Source organism: Calidris pugnax, unplaced genomic scaffold (genome assembly GCF_001431845.1).
Source record: "Calidris pugnax isolate Ruff unplaced genomic scaffold, ASM143184v1 scaffold492, whole genome shotgun sequence".
In the NCBI taxonomy this organism is placed as follows: domain Eukaryota; kingdom Metazoa; phylum Chordata; class Aves; order Charadriiformes; family Scolopacidae; genus Calidris; species Calidris pugnax.
This window is the reverse complement of record NW_015091453.1, coordinates 65838-80779: the sequence shown is the minus strand read 5'-3', so window position 1 is coordinate 80779 and position 14942 is coordinate 65838. Positions and strand designations below refer to the sequence as shown.

The 14942-nt window shown below is 63.0% G+C and overlaps 1 protein-coding gene across 3 annotated transcripts in view; it reads right to left on the bottom strand.

Annotated features, from left to right (window-relative positions):
- Positions 1 to 1140: 1140 nt before the first annotated feature.
- AP3B2 (adaptor-related protein complex 3, beta 2 subunit) overlaps positions 1141 to 14942 on the bottom strand; it is a 26346-nt gene continuing 12544 nt past the window's right edge. Inside the window, exons 1-27 of one of the 3 annotated variants that reach the window (XM_014961577.1) lie at positions 12190 to 12300; positions 12014 to 12088; positions 11783 to 11878; positions 11529 to 11689; positions 11313 to 11379; positions 10446 to 10628; positions 10168 to 10344; positions 9833 to 9930; positions 9485 to 9539; positions 9258 to 9329; positions 9029 to 9091; positions 8665 to 8797; positions 8473 to 8582; positions 8221 to 8397; positions 7950 to 8136; positions 7730 to 7848; positions 7389 to 7500; positions 5128 to 5329; positions 4882 to 5050; positions 4738 to 4792; positions 4117 to 4223; positions 3789 to 4020; positions 3577 to 3661; positions 2615 to 2712; positions 2506 to 2529; positions 1814 to 1952; positions 1141 to 1576 (exon numbers count right to left, since the gene is read on the bottom strand). In XM_014961577.1, coding sequence (XP_014817063.1) covers positions 1426 to 1576; positions 1814 to 1952; positions 2506 to 2529; positions 2615 to 2712; positions 3577 to 3661; positions 3789 to 4020; positions 4117 to 4223; positions 4738 to 4792; positions 4882 to 5050; positions 5128 to 5329; positions 7389 to 7500; positions 7730 to 7848; positions 7950 to 8136; positions 8221 to 8397; positions 8473 to 8582; positions 8665 to 8797; positions 9029 to 9091; positions 9258 to 9329; positions 9485 to 9539; positions 9833 to 9930; positions 10168 to 10344; positions 10446 to 10628; positions 11313 to 11379; positions 11529 to 11689; positions 11783 to 11878; positions 12014 to 12088; positions 12190 to 12246 — 3204 coding nt within the window. In that variant the 5' untranslated portion in view covers positions 12247 to 12300 and the 3' untranslated portion in view covers positions 1141 to 1425. Of the gene's footprint in view, positions 1577 to 1813; positions 1953 to 2505; positions 2530 to 2614; positions 2713 to 3576; positions 3662 to 3788; positions 4021 to 4116; positions 4224 to 4737; positions 4793 to 4881; positions 5051 to 5127; positions 5330 to 7388; positions 7501 to 7729; positions 7849 to 7949; positions 8137 to 8220; positions 8398 to 8472; positions 8583 to 8664; positions 8798 to 9028; positions 9092 to 9257; positions 9330 to 9484; positions 9540 to 9832; positions 9931 to 10167; positions 10345 to 10445; positions 10629 to 11312; positions 11380 to 11528; positions 11690 to 11782; positions 11879 to 12013; positions 12089 to 12189; positions 12301 to 14942 lie in introns of those variants that run through there. The other 2 variants (XM_014961578.1, XM_014961579.1) reach the window with 2 other exon arrangements.

Below are 14942 nucleotides of genomic sequence, written 5' to 3'. Positions count from 1 at the left end.
CCCCCCCGCCCCTCCCGCGCCTCGATCCCGGCCTGCACCGCGCGGGGCGTCGGGCGCGCGGCGCTTCCCGCCCTCTGAGGCGGCGCCTCACGACGCCCGGCGGCGGCCTCAGCGTCCTCTCAGGTCCTCAGCCTCCCCCCAGGGTCTCCGCGTCTCCTCAGGGCCTCCTCAGGTCCCTCCGGGGCCTCCCCAGGCCGCTCTGCCCCCGCTGAGGGGAGTGGGACCCCCGAGGCGGGTAAAGCAGGGCAATGGGGTGGTGGCGGTGCTGCCGGCTCTCAGCTTTGGCCTCCCCGCACCTTGGGTGTGATGCAACGTGGAGTTTCTGGCTCCACAGAAATGGAGTTTTTCCCTGCCGGAACAAGCGTTTGATGCCCAGCAGTTGGTGGTGCTGCCGCTCTGGCTGGCGTTTCCTCACCCGTGGTAAAGGTGATTTTATCCTACCCATGTGCTGGGATGAGCAGAAAGCCCCTCGCCCTTTCTGCAGCAGCAGAAGGGTCAGACTGGAGGCAGTTTGGGGTTCAGGCCGTACCGTGCATCCTCTGCTCATCCTCTCCTTCCACTGCTGGGTCTGGCTCCCTGCTGGGCTGCAGCTTTGGGAAAGGAGAGCTGGGGCTCTCTAATCCCGCTCAGCCTGTGCTGGGAGGAGAGATCTTGATAAAGAGTCAAATTTCCTTTTTGTTTTATTGTCCCCCGAGCTTGGAGATGAAAAGCCTCCTGGTGCCGGCCCCAGGAATCCCTCCAGTGATCCTGCAGAATAGATCCAGCCCTGACGTAGCAGGTATTTCTGTGGTCAAAGCGCGAGCAATTCGGCTTTGTATAAATAGCTGGAAACCTCCCAGGGCGCCTCAGATCCCTGGTTGGGAGCAAATGCCTCCTGCTCTCTGCCAGGCCCCAGGGGGGGGTTTACCCCGGCCCTGTGTTTCCGTGCTGGGTTTTCTCCAAAAGCCAGCAGCTGCCTGATTAAAGCAGTGCCACCCCGAGGGGACTCGTGTGTCCCCAGTCACCTAAGAGATGGCTGGTCCCCTGATGTCCCCACAGCCGATCCGATCTGGGGAAGGCTGGTAGAGACTGGTGTGGGGATGGTTTGGGCTGATCCAGCTGCTGTGCACACAGAGCAGAGGAAGGGGAAGGGAAGCGGGTTCAAGAAGAGCTTTATTGGGAGATCCTGGCCATAATAAATAGGGGTTACACTGGGAAATGGTGGTGAGGGGCTGGGCGATGGAGCCACACAGTGCTCCGATGGGGGCTGGAGCTGCAACCACCCCTCTGAGCGGGACATCCCCCTGCATCCCATCTGCCCTGTCCCGCTCCTTCCTCCCAGCAGGGAATAACCTGGCAGAAATCGGGGCAGGGAGTGTTTTGGGGAGCAGTGTGGGGCAGAGGGGGGTGGGAGGGCAAGACTGTGGGTACAGCAGGGCCCGGCCATCAGTGCGCCAGGGCCTGGACGATGTCCTTCACCAGCATGGTGCCGATAACCATCTTCTCGCTGTTGACGGTCAGCTGTGCTGCTGCGCCCTCCCGTCGCTCCAGGGTGATCAGCACCAGGCTCCCGCTCGTCACCGTCTTGGCTGCGAACCTGCCCACCAACAAACAGAGCTTCAGGGTGAGCTGTCCCTCTGTCCCCCTCCCTCTGTCCCCTCCCCTGGGATGCTCCGGTGGGGACCAGGGAGAGCGTCTGCCACCCACAGCCACCACCACGTGGGTTCACGCAGGCTCCTTGTCCTAAAGGAAGCCCTGAATGTCCCCGCTGTGATTGGGGTGGGAACAGAAAGGTGACAGTGCCTGCCTGGTCCCGGCGTGGGGGTCTGGCTACCTGTACTCGTTGTCGGCACCGCAGGGCACGCGGCCCACGTTGGCGGCCGAGGTCACTTGCTGGACGATGGCGTGGTCACTCCGGCATTTCTCGGGCAGCGTCAGCTTCTCCGTGATCTCGCTCATTCCCGTCAGCTTCCCTGGAGCGGGCAGCAGAGGCACTTGCCCGTCTCTGGCCATGCACCCTGCGGCCGTGTCCCTGCCCGGCCCCATTTTGCTGTCCCCAGACCAAGCCCCTCCAGCCGCTGGCTCCACACGTCCAGGTCCCTGATGACATCCCAAGCTGGGTGCCCTACTTGCTCCAGTCTCCAGGCTAGCACAGGTGGATTTGGGAAAATCCTTCTCCCACAACCCTTCCTGGGCTTGTCCCCACATCCCTGCCCAGTGGCAGCCGCCACATCCTTGGGGACAGGGCTCCTCCGGTCACTGGCAGCGATGGGGCCAGGTGCTGCAGGGCACCGAGCACCCACTGCTCAGTGCAGACCCCCAACCATGGGGCCAGAGCGGGAATTCTGCTGCTCCAGGAGCATGGGGGACACCGGGCCAGGGTGTCACGAGCCCTCCACATTGTGTGGGGACCCAGCAGGGCCACCCTGGTGCCAGGGTGGTCACCTCAACCCACAGGCTGCCGGGTGCGGGAAAGGGGGTGAGGGAAGCAGGGCTAGTCTAGGGGCCTGCCGAGTGGCCACTTACCCTCGCCCGGCTGCGCAAGGTGCTCTAGGGCGGCAGAGGGGACAAAAATGAGGGGGTGAGTGTTGGTGCTGGGTGCCCATGTGCCACCCTGACCCTGTCCCCCACTCACCCTGCTCCTTCTTGAATTCGTTCTCGCTCATGAAGACGGGAGCCATGAGCTCCCCCACGGGAGGCTGGATGGAGACGTAGAAGTGGCGCGTGTGCGTGCTGGGGAGACAGGCAGGTGAGGGGGGCACATGCTCAAAATGTCCCCCCACTCCTTGTCCTGCTTCCCATCCCTGCCCTGCGCAGCGGGTGGCTGGAGGGAAACTGAGGCATGACAGGCCTCAGGAATTGGGGAAACCTGTCAGGCTGGATCTGGGGCAGCTTCCACCTCCTTGTCACTTGCAGGGACCCCGGTGCCTGTCCTGCTGTCCTCCAGCCACCCCATGCCTGTCCTGCTGTCCCCCCTCCCCCAGAAGGTCCCTGGTGCCCATGCTGCTGTCCCCTGGACAGACCTTGTCCTACTGTCCCCTGACGCCTCTCTTGCTGTCCTCCATCCCCTACACGGATGTTGGTGCCTGTCTGGCTGTCCCCAATGCCCTCAGGCACCCCATACACTGCTCTGCTGTCCCCTGGGGCACCCCATGCCCCGTCCTGCTGTACCCTGTCCCCTGAGGTACCCCATACCCTGTCCTGCTGTCCCCTGGGGCACCCTGTGCCCTGGGGTGCCCCATGTCCTGTCCTGTTGTCCCCTAAGGCACCCCAGACCCTGTTCCTGCTGTCTCCTGGGGCACCCCATGCCCTGTCCTGCTGTACCCTGTCCCGCTGTCCCCTGAGGTACCCCATACCCTGTCCTGCTGTCCCCTGGGGCACTCTGTGCCTTGTCCTGCTGTCCCCTGGGGTACCCCATGCCCCGTCTGGCTGTCCCTTGTCCCCTGCTGCCGCACATCCCTTGGTGGGATGTTGGTTCCCATCCCACTTTCCCCATCCCTTGGAGCACCCATGCCCTGTCCCCATCCCCTGGAGCACCCAACAATGTCCCCTTCCCTTAGGACACCCGTCCTGTCCTGCCCGGCGCTGGGCGCTCACCACAGCTGGAAGTTGGCCGCCTGGGTGGAGTCGCAGAAGTCGATGCCCATCACCACGCTGGCCGTGTCCCCGGGCGCCAGGCGCTCTGAAACCACAGGGCTGCCACCGTGTCCCACGTCCCCTCCACCAGCCAACCCCAGTCCCCGTGTCCCCCCCACCCCCCGCCCCCTAGCAGGGGGTGGCTGTGGTGGCTGTGCCGTGCCGTGCCGTACCGATCTCGGGGAACTCCTGGATCCTCATGCCGGAGAGCGGCTTGGGCTCACTGACCCGCAGGCTCTTCACCTCGGCATCGGTGTTGTTGGAGATCTGGATCTGGACGGCCACCATGTGGGGGTCCCCCGGGAAGGGCCGGCGGCTGAAGCAGTACTCCACCGAGAGCCCCTCGCCCGCCATGCGGTGCAGCAGCTCGTAGGTCCTCACTGCCCCCAACGAGGGGCTCAGCAGCTGTCAGGGACCGAGGGACAGGCGTGGGGCCACCGGTCCCCATGGGTGGCAGGGGTCCCAGGAGCACCCCCCGGGAAGGACGTTGGGGATACTTACGGCAGGTGCCAGGGAGGAGTCGGTGAGTGTGAGGCCCTCCAGGTCTGTCACCAGGCTGGTGGAGACGATGCTGCTGGAGGGGACAGGCTGGGGAGGAGGGGGGGTGACTGTGGGGGAGGGATGGGGGTAAGGCTTAACAGAGCTTTGACAGGCCACAGCCCCATGGGACAGCCCTGGTGGCACAGCCCTGTGGAGAGAGCTCCATGGGGACAGCCCTGGTGGCACAGCCCCATGGGACATCCCCATGGCGACAGCCCTGGCACAGCCCCATGGGACAACCCCATGGGGTCAGCTGCATGGGGACAGCCCTGGTGGCACAGCCCCATGGGGACAGCCCCGGTGGCACAGTCCCATGGGACAACCCCATGGGGACAGCACTGGTGGCACAACCTCACAGGCACAGCCACATGGGGACAATCTCATGGGCACAGCCCCACCAGCCCCGCTGGCACAGCTACCTGCCCCACAGCCATCCTCTGGGGACAAGGACCACTCACCCCACCGGTCCCTGTCCCAGCTCAGCAGCCCCCAAAGGAGCTGTGGGACCCTGACCCCACTGGGGTGGGTGCCCGTGCCTCAGTTTCCCCAGCACCATCCCGCCTGCCCTGGGCAGCCACTCACAGTCATCCAGGTCGAGCAGGGAGATCTCCTTGGGGCCAGCCTTGCTGCTGGGGGGCTGCAAGGGGGCAGAGAGACAGGGGGGAGTGAATAGGGGGTCTGGGGGTCCCCATGCTGCCCCCCAACCCGGCCCAGCCCAGCTCTCACCGCCTTCCTCCGCTTGGGCTCTGCCTCAGAGCCTGAGTCGGAGCCTGAGGAGCTGCTCTCGGAGGCACTGGCCTCCTCCGATGAGGTCTCAGTGTGGCTCTTCTTCCCCTGCGATGCCTTCTTCTTGGCCTTCTTCACCCCCTCCTCCTCTTCCTCTTCCTCACTGGGGCTGTGGGGAGAGCCCAGCTCAGGGTGGGCTGCCAGGGTGGGGTACAATTGGGGGCACCCCACTTTCCCAGGGGGTACCTGCCCGCGCTCCCCGGGACTGCCTTCCGGGAGCCTTCCTTCTTTCTCTTCGTCTTCTTCTCCTCTTCCTCTTCCTTGTCCTCTGACTGCTCCCCGCTGCCTTCCTCCTCCTCTTCCTCCTCTTCCTCCTCTTCCTCGCTGCCAGAGCTGGAGCTGCCAGAGCTGCTGCTGCTGCCGCTCTCCTCACTGGCAGACTCGGGCTCTGGGGGGGGCACGGCTCAGCCCTGCTGCTGTGTCCCCCCGTGTCCCCACAGCTCCCTGCTGTGTCCCACCACATTCCCCCATCCTCCCACTGCATCCCCATATCCTCCCACTGCATCCCCCCTCTCTTCCACTGTATCCCACTGCATCCCCCCATCCTCCCACTGCATCCCACTCTCCTTCCACTGCATCCCCACATGCGCTGCTGCATCCTCACTGCATCCTCCCACTGCATCCCTGTGTCCTCTTGCTGCATCCCTGCACCTTCTGCTGCCTCCCACTGCATCCTTCTGTTGCATCCCCATTGCATCCTTGCATCCTGCTGCATCCATGCATCCCCCTGCTGCATCCCCACATGCACTGCTGCATCCCCACTGCATTCTCTCACTGCATCCCTGTGTCCTCCTACTGCATCCCTGCACCTTCTGCTGCCTCCCACTGCATCCTTCTGTTGCATCCCCACTGCATCCTCCCACTGCATCCTTGCATCCTGCTGCATCCCTGCATCCCCCCGCTGCATCCCTGCATCCTGCTGCATCCCTGCATCCCCACTGCATCCTGCTGCATCCCTGCATCCCCCTGCTGCATCCCCACATGTGCTGCTGCATCCCCCCATCCTCCCACTGCATCCCACTCTCCTTCCACTGCATCCCCACATGCGCTGCTGCATCCTCACTGCATCCTCCCACTGCATCCCTGTGTCCTCCTGCTGCATCCCTGCACCTTCTGCTGTCTCCCACTGCATCCTTCTGTTGCATCCCCATTGCATCTTCCCACTGCATCCTGCTGCATCCCTGCATCCCCCTGCTGCATCCCTGCATCCTGCTGCATCCCTGCATCCCCATGCTGCATCCCCACTGCATCCTCCCACTGCATCCTTGCATCCTGCTGCATCCCTGCATCCCCCCGCTGCATCCCCACATGCGCTGCTGCATCCCCACTGCATCCTTCCACTGCATGTGTGCTTCTGCTGCATCCCTGCACCTTCTGCTGCCTCCCACTGCATCCTCCTGTTGCATCCCCATTGCATCTTCCCACTGCATCCTGCTGCATCCCTGCATCCCCCCGCTGCATCCTCCCACTGCATGTGTCCTGCTGCATCTCTGCACCTTCTGCTGCCTCCCACTGCATCCTCCTGTTGCATCCCCATTGCATCTTCCCACTGCATCCTGCTGCATCCCTGCATCCCCCCGCTGCATCCCTGCATCCCCCCGCTGCATCCCTGCATCCTGCTGCATCCCTGCATCCCCCTGCTGCATCCCTGCCTCCTGCTGCATCCCTGCATCCCCATGCTGCATCCCCACTGCATCCTCCCACTGCATCTTTGCATCCTGCTGCATCCCTGCATCCCCCCGCTGCATCCCCACATGCGCTGCTGCATCCCCACTGCATCCTTCCACTGCATGTGTGCTTCTGCTGCATCCCTGCACCTTCTGCTGCCTCCCACTGCATCCTCCTGTTGCATCCCCATTGCATCTTCCCACTGCATCCTGCTGCATCCCTGCATCCCCCCGCTGCATCCCTGCATCCTGCTGCATCCTTGCATCCTGCTGCATCCTGCTGCATCCCTGCATCCCCCCGCTGCATCCTCCCACTGCATCTGTGTCCTGCTGCATCTCTGCACCTTCTGCTGCCTCCCACTGCATCCTCCTGTTGCATCCCTGCTGCATCCTTGCATCCTGCTGCATCCCTGCATCCCCCCACCCACTGCTGCATCCCCACTGCATCCTCCTGCTGCATCTGTGTCCTCCCGCTGCATCCCTGCACCTCCTGCTGCCTCCTGCTGCCTCCCCACATCCTCCCACTGCGTCCCGCTGTGTCCCCACAGCCCCCCACCACATCGCACCATGTCCGCTGCCACATCCCCACCACGATGAGATGTCCCCACTGCAGCGTCCCCTGCCTGATGCTGCACCAGTGTGGCACCTGCCTGATGCCCCACCATGGCATCCCTTGCCTAATGCCCCACCGTGGTGGCACCTGCCTTGATGTCCCTTGCCACAGTGACCCCTGCCCAACGCCCCACCACACTGGCCCTTGCTGTGCCACCGGCTCCTCACCGCTGTCTGCCGACTCCGTGGGCCCTGACTCGCCCTCCGAGTCGGAGTAGAAAGGTTTCTCCACCTTCTCCTTCCTCTTCTCCCGGCTGGTGCACTTGGTCCACTCAGGAACCTGCCGGCACAGGGTTGATGGAGTGGGGCCATCGCCCATGTGTGGGGGGAGCTCAAATGGCAGCCCTCACCCCCACTCCTGTCCCCAGGTGGGTGTGTGGGCACCAGAGAGGGGACATGGGGCAGTTGAGCAGCACCTGGGCACCTTCTGGGGCTCTCCCAAGACCTCAAGAAGATGCCCCCATCTTGGCCCCCCCATGCACCCCAGCACCCTGCGGTCATCTACCTACCTCCACGTTCCTCACGGAGGGGTCAGGGGCCTCGTCTGGCCAGTCGGGCAGCTCCTGGTAGCCCACAGCCTTAGCGTTGAGGAGGTGGGACAGGGAGCCCAGCTGGAAATGGTCGCGATCTACAGCAGGGTGAGAGGTGGCAGCAGCTCGGGGACAGCCATGCGGCACCATGGTGATAGCTGGGTCCATGTCCCCATACCCTGTGACCAGGGGTGGGTACCTTTGAAGGAGGACTCCAAGATGGGAGCAGGTTTTTGAGCCAGGAAGAGCTTCTTGGCGTACTTGTTGAGAGCCCCGCTCTTCTCAGTGGGCACGATGAGCTGGCGGATGAAGCGAGCCCGGTCGCGGATGTCATAATTCTGGTCGTACTTGGCCAAGTTGAGGACGTACTGGGTCAGCAGCTTGCTCTGCACCAGGGGACACGCTCAGGGCCAGCCTCTCCCTCCCCGCTGGGGAAACTGAGGCACGCCGTGGGGCTGCATCCCTAGTACCTGCTTGGAGTTGGTCAGGTAGAGCTTAGCAGCCAGGTTGATGACCTGCAGCTTGACGATGTCCTCCTCATTGGTGAAGGACTTGGCCATCTTGCGCAGCACGTCGGGCGCGATCTTGGGCACATGCTCGCAGTACTCGCCGATGAGCCACAAGATGCTGGCCCGCGCCATCGGCACCTGCAAAATGCCCCCAGGCACGTGGCACCACTGCTGCTCCCCAGGTCCTGCAGGCCACGCAACACCCTGACCCACCTGGATGTTGTCGGTGAGCTTGGCCATGTGCTTGATGATCTCGCTGTGTTGGGCTGGCTGCATCTGCAGCAGCTTTTTGATGACCACCACAGACTCAGCCACCACCAGCTCTGTGGGCAGAGACCTGGCCTCAGTGGGGTCCTGCCCTGAGACCAATGGAGCCCCCGTTTCACCCCCACGGTGTGCACTCACCATCCCGGTTGGAGAGGAGTTGGACCAGGCCATTGAGGCAGGTGTCCCGAACCTTCCCGATGTTGGTGGCACAGCGTCCAATGGCTTGAATGGTGGCCGCCACGAAGTCCTTGTCCATGCTGCGGATGTAGGTCTGTGCAGGCGTTGTGGGGGGACACAAAACATGTCACCCACATATCAGTGCTGAGCATCCCTCCATGTGATAGTCACACGTTGGGGGTCTTTGGAGCCACCCATAGTGTTGACATGGCTTCAGTCCACCCCTCCTGGTGGGGCTCTCCTCTGTCCCCTCCATGGTGGTGTTTTGGCACACAGAGCCATGGCAGGGTGGTACCCTGTTGGCCTCAGTATGACCATGGCATACCTGGAACTCCCGCAGGATGGTGGAGATGTTTGTCTCATTAGCCAGGTTGGTGAGGACCTCCAGCTGCGGAAAGGAGGGAGGGATGGGCAGCACAAGGGCACAGTGCTGGGGCACTGTGTCCTTGCTGTCCTCCTGTCCCCAGGGCATGGAAGACAGCTGCCCCACAGAGAAGGCACCACGAAACCCCAAAGCCACCAGTGATGGGTCCTACTGATCATTTCCAGCTCACCTTGAGGATCTTGATCTGCGTGGGGTCTGTGGAGCGGATGTAGAAGCTCTTCAGGTAGGGCTCAAACATCCCCTGCGTGCAGAACAAGCGGTGTTAGTGCCATCCCTCTCTGCCTCCTCACCAAGGCCACCACAGGCAGCTGGCCTTGGTGACCGGCTACTGGTCAGCCATCACTTCACTCCAGAGTCAACAGGGCCAACTCCTTCTACACCGAGTCCAAGACTCACCCGCCGTTTGATGGACATGGTGGCAACATTCTGCAGCACGACATACTGCACCTCACTGTGGGGACAAACAGGGACAACCATCATCAGTGGGGCATGGCCAGAAGCCTGCAGCACGTGCCCATGCAGACAGGGCAGAACCCACCACCAAGATGGTGGCACAATGATGCTGCCACTCCATGTCTGGGCTGGGCCAGGCCAAAAAGCCCTCTTTTTGGCAATTTGCCCCAACCCAATGTCCCTGCAGGGATGGGCTTTTTTGGGATCTCTCCCAGGGTCTTGGGGCTCCTCATGGGTCCCACCAATGGAGGTGGGAGGGTAGAGGACCACCACTGTCTAGGTGCAGCAGACCTGTGACTCCGCAGGAGCCGCACCAGCGCCTTGGCGATGACGCCAACCTCTGCCTTGGGTGCCAGGTGGAAGTAGAGCTGCGCCACGGCCATCACCACCTGTGGGGAGACACCCTAGTGTCACCTGGGGAGCACAGGAACACCCCAGGGGCTGGCTGTGTCCCCCAGTGTCCCCCTGGGCAGCATCCAGAGGAAGCCCATCCTGGGGAACTCCCAGCACTTGATGTCCCTCAACCACCCTGGTGTCTCCTTGGCATTCGGGACATCACAAGCCCAGGCTGATGGGACACCACCAGTGGTCTCTGGGGATGGACAGGACTGGGGCAGGGGGCTCACCGCAGCGTTGCGGCTCTGCAGCAGAGGCTTGGTGTTGCGCAGGAGCAAGCGGTGGTCAGGGTCCATGACATAGGGCTTGCGCTTGGCCAGTGAAGCTGCTTCTGCCTTGGCGTCCTTGGTGTCCTCCTCCTCAGAGCCATAGAAAGCCTTCTCGGCGCTCTCCTCCAGCAAGGACTCCTGCCGGTAGGTGGGACACCTTGCACCCCTCAACAGCACCCTCCTTCATCCCACCTCTCCAGCACAAACCAGGGCTCCTGGGGCAAAGCTCCCACACTCACGTTCTGGTTGGGGCTGAGGAACTGGGTGCGTGCGTAGCGGGTCAGCATGTTGATGATGACCACCTGCCCCCACTCTTCCACATCAATGAGCAGGTTGCAAAGCTTGCGGTAATTCTTGTGGATGAGGTCAATGCGCTCCGGGCAGACCTCCTCAAATGCCATCACCACGCTGCCAGCCACCAGCTGGGGAGGGAAAGCCAGGGGTGACTCACCGAGGTGGTGGCATCTCTATCATGATGCCAGCTTGATGAGGATGGTGGCATCCCTATGAGGATGCTGGTTTGGTGGGGATGGTGGCATCCCATGTGAGGATGCCAATTTGGGAGGGGATGATGGCATCTCCATGAGGATGCAGGCTCAGCAGGGATGGCTGTGTCCCTGCAAGGCTGATGGATCAGTGGGCACGGTGGCATCCCCATGACGATGTTGGCTTGGCAGGGATGGCTGTATCCCTACAAGGTTGCCAGCTCGGTGGGGACAGTGACTTCCCTGTGAGGATGCTGGTTTGTTGGGGATGGTGGCTTCCACATGGAGATGGTGGCTTGGTGGAGATGGTGGCATCCCCATGAGGATGCTGGCTTGTTGGGGACAGCAGCTCTGGAGGGACGGCTGCATCCCCGTGAGAATGCCAAGTTGGTGGAGATGCCTGCCTTCCCACAAGGATGCTGGCTCAGTGGGGATGGTGGCATCCCCAGGAGCATGCTGGCTCAGTGGGGACAGCAAGGATGCCTGCTCTGCATGGATGGCTGCATGCCCACGAGGACACCACTTTGATGGGGACATCTGCATCCCCATGTAGACACTGGCTCAGCCTGGATGGTGATGTCCCCAGATTTAGGTCTGGGGGAGACATGACACACCGCTCACCGTGGTCTTGTCCGCCAGGAGCTTCTCGATGACTTCGATGAGCTGGTCCTTCTGGTCCGAGTCAAGGCTGTGAGGGAAGAACAGGGCAGGTGAGGCTGGACCACCCCCTCCCCCATCCCTGCCTGTCCCTGCCTGCACCAAGCAGCTGAGACCCCAGCACTGCACCTTTATTGGTGCCCCCAAAATTTAGCAGCCGACCTCCCCCCTCCTCATTACCTGTACAGCTTGGGGATGGCGTGGGCGGCCGTCTTGCGCACGTACGGGGACATGTCTGAGGCGGCCTCCTTGATGGCCAGCATCATGATGGGCACGATGATGGGCACGCGGATGCTGGAGAGGACCCGCAGGGCGCTGGCGCGGATCAGCTGGTTGGGGTCCTGTGGGGATATGCAGGGGGCTGTAGCATGGTGTGGGGGGACTTGCTGACCCCCCCGCCCTTCCCCACCTCCTGGGTCCCCAAACCAGCCCACCTTGAGTCCTCGCTGGAAGGTGGAGATGGAGAGCAGGGCCAGATCCTGCTGCTCCTCTGCATAGCGCACCAGGTAGACGTACACCAGCTTCTTCACCTGCGGGGTGAAGATGGTGGGGCCACCTCAGAGGCCCCCAAAACCCAGCCCATCCCCGAAACCCTCCTGCGGGGGAGGCACCAGAGCTTGGGTGCATCCATGGGTGCCACCAGGGCCGCCTGAGACCTTCCTCACCTCAATGTTCTTGCAGGCAACATTTTTCACCACGGCTGGGAAGAGGTCGGAGGCATTTTTTCCTCGGGCGATCATCTAGGGGGGAAAGGAGCGGTGTGACACCAGACAGCTGGCACGGCACGGCACGGCACGGCATGGCACCAGCAGTGGTCACCACCGGTGGCAGCAACACCTACCGCCACGATCCTCTTCATGGCCTCCAGCTTGAGCGAATCCTTGTTGCTATCGAGCATCTCCTTGAGGTCATCGTGCCTGCACCACACCAGGGGAAGAAGAAAATAATCCAATTTTCCGTTTTTAGCCAGTTTTAGTCTTTTTTTTCCTTTGCTCCCAGCCTGCCATCAGGCTGGCAACCCGACCCTTCGCCATGCAATATTTATGGGGACAGGAGTTGGGTTACAGCACGGTGAAAGGGGAACCCGAGGCACTGGTGTGGCGCTGGCACCCAGCTCTGTCCCCATCTCATGCGCTGGGACAAGGACCTTGTCCCAGCCCGGCTGTGGTTGTGACCCTAGGATGTCCCCAAACCGCTTCCCAGCGAGCAAGCACCCATCATCAGCTCCATCCCAGCCACCAGCCCTGCTTGGCTGTGTCCCTTGTCCCCTCACGGGTGCAGTGACATGGATGTGCCAGTGCACCCCAAGGCAGAGCCTGTCCCCGCTCCCCTCCCCGGGCTGGAAAAATGCCACCAGCTTTTTATGAGGCTGGTGTCACCTGTGTCCTCTTTTCTAAGGGACATCCATCCCCACCAAAATGGGGAGACCTGCAGGGCCACGGCTGCTGGGGGTGGCACCTGTGGGATGACGCTTGGCCAGAGCCACAGTTGCCTGAGGGTGCTGGGGGATCTCCTTGGAGGGGTCTTACCGCGGCGGTGGCCCGGTGCCGGTGGCCACTGCAGGCTCGGTGCCAGCCAGTGGCCGCAGCTCGTCGGCTCGCAGGGCGCTGTAGCAGGCGGGCTGTCCAGCCTCGGTGGCCAGCACCGGGCTCGTCGCCTCCTCGGCCATGTCACCACCCAGCGGTGTTTTCGGCCGCCCGGCCGGCCCCGCCGGGAGCTGCCGCAGCAACTTCTGCACCGGCGGCAGGGACAGCATGGCTCCAGCCGGGGGTGGTGGCCCTGAGGACGGTGGCAGGGCTGTGGCCCCGCTCTTACCACCTGCACCGCCGGCTGAAACCTGACGCTGGGGCTGGGGTTGGGTTGCAGCTGCGATTGCGATGCCCGTGACGCCCTTCCTGGTGGACAAAGCCACCCCAGGGTGTCACGTCCCAAGAGACATCCATCCTGCAGCGGTGGCTTGGGGACATCGCAGGGAGATCCTTCCCTGGGTGCTTTGATTGACTCAGTCCTGGCCAGGGACCCCACATCATGATGGGACACCCATCTGGGTGGTGGGGGTGGGACATCTGTGGGTGTACCACCTGGGTGGTGGGGTGGCATTTCTCTTGCCCCATGCACTATGCCTAGCTCTTGGGGACGGTGACAGATCTGGTGTGGCCACAAGGGATGGGCTTTGGGGAAGGGCAGCACATAGGTGATGGGGACACTGTCAGGGTGGGGGACACTGATGGCAGGTCAGGGCTGGAGGGACACTGCCAGGATGGGGGACACTGCAAGTGGGGGTCAGGGCTCAGTGCCAGACTTGGGGACAGGGGAACAGTGCCATGGTGGGGGACACTGCCAGAGGGTCATGGAAATGGGGACCCTGTGAGATGGGGACACTGCCAGTGGGTCCTGGACTGGGACACTGCCAGACTGGGGTCTCAGGGGAGTCAGGGGGAGAGGAGGCTGCCAGATGGGGTGACACTGCCATCCTGGGGGACAGTCCCCCAGCAGGGTAGGGGTGAGGGGACACGTCCAGCTCGGGGACACTGTCGGCAGGTCAAGATTGGATGTCACTGCCAGACTGGGGGACACTGCCAGGGGTAGGGAGCATGATGCTGCCAGACAGGGGTACACTGCTGGGACATCAGGGAGTTGGGGGACACTGCCAGAGTAGGGGACAATGCCAGAGGATCAGGAAGGGGGGACAACGTGAGATGGGAACACTGGCAGCAGGTCACGGACGGGGGACACACCCTGAGTGGGGAGAACTGCCAGGGGGTGAGAGAGGGGAGGACCTGGCCAGACTGGGGAACACTGCCAGAGGGACAGGGATCTGGGGACATCAATGGCAGGTCAGGGCTGGAGGGACACTGCCAGATGGGGGGACACTGCCAGTGGGGGTCAGAGGACATTGCCAGACTTGGGGACAGGGGAGCACTGCCAGGCTGAGGGACACTGCTGGGGGCATTCAGGGTTGGGGGACACTGCCAGGGGTAGGGGGGGATGCCACTGCCAGACAGGGGACACTGCTGTGGCATTAGGGAGGAGTCCAGGGATGGGGGACACTGTCACGGAGTCAGGGAGGGGAGACATTGCCAGACCGGGGGACACAGCCAGCAGGTCATGGTGGGGGACACATCCAGAGTGAGGGTCACTGCCAGGCCTGGGGGGACAAAGGGACCCCACTGCCAGTGGGTCCTGGACTGGGACACTGCCAGACTGGGGTCTCAGGGGAGTCAGGGGGAGAGGAGGCTGCCAGATGGGGTGACACTGCCATCCTGGGGGACAGTCCCCCAGCAGGGTAGGGGTGAGGGGACATGTCCAGCTCGGGGACACTGTCGGCAGGTCAAGATTGGATGTCACTGCCAGACCGGGGGACACTGCCAGACCGGGGGGCACTGCCAGACTGGGGGGCACAGCAGGTCATGGTGGGGGACACATCCAGAGTGAGGGTCACTGCCAGGGCTGGGGGGACAAAGGGACCCCCACGTCCCAGCAGCTCCGGGGAACCCCCCACCTTCCTCTGCATCCCTGTCCCCATCCCCCTTCCCCCCCAGCAGCCTGCCCTACACACGGGTGACATTTCTCAGCCACCCCCCCCCCGGGACC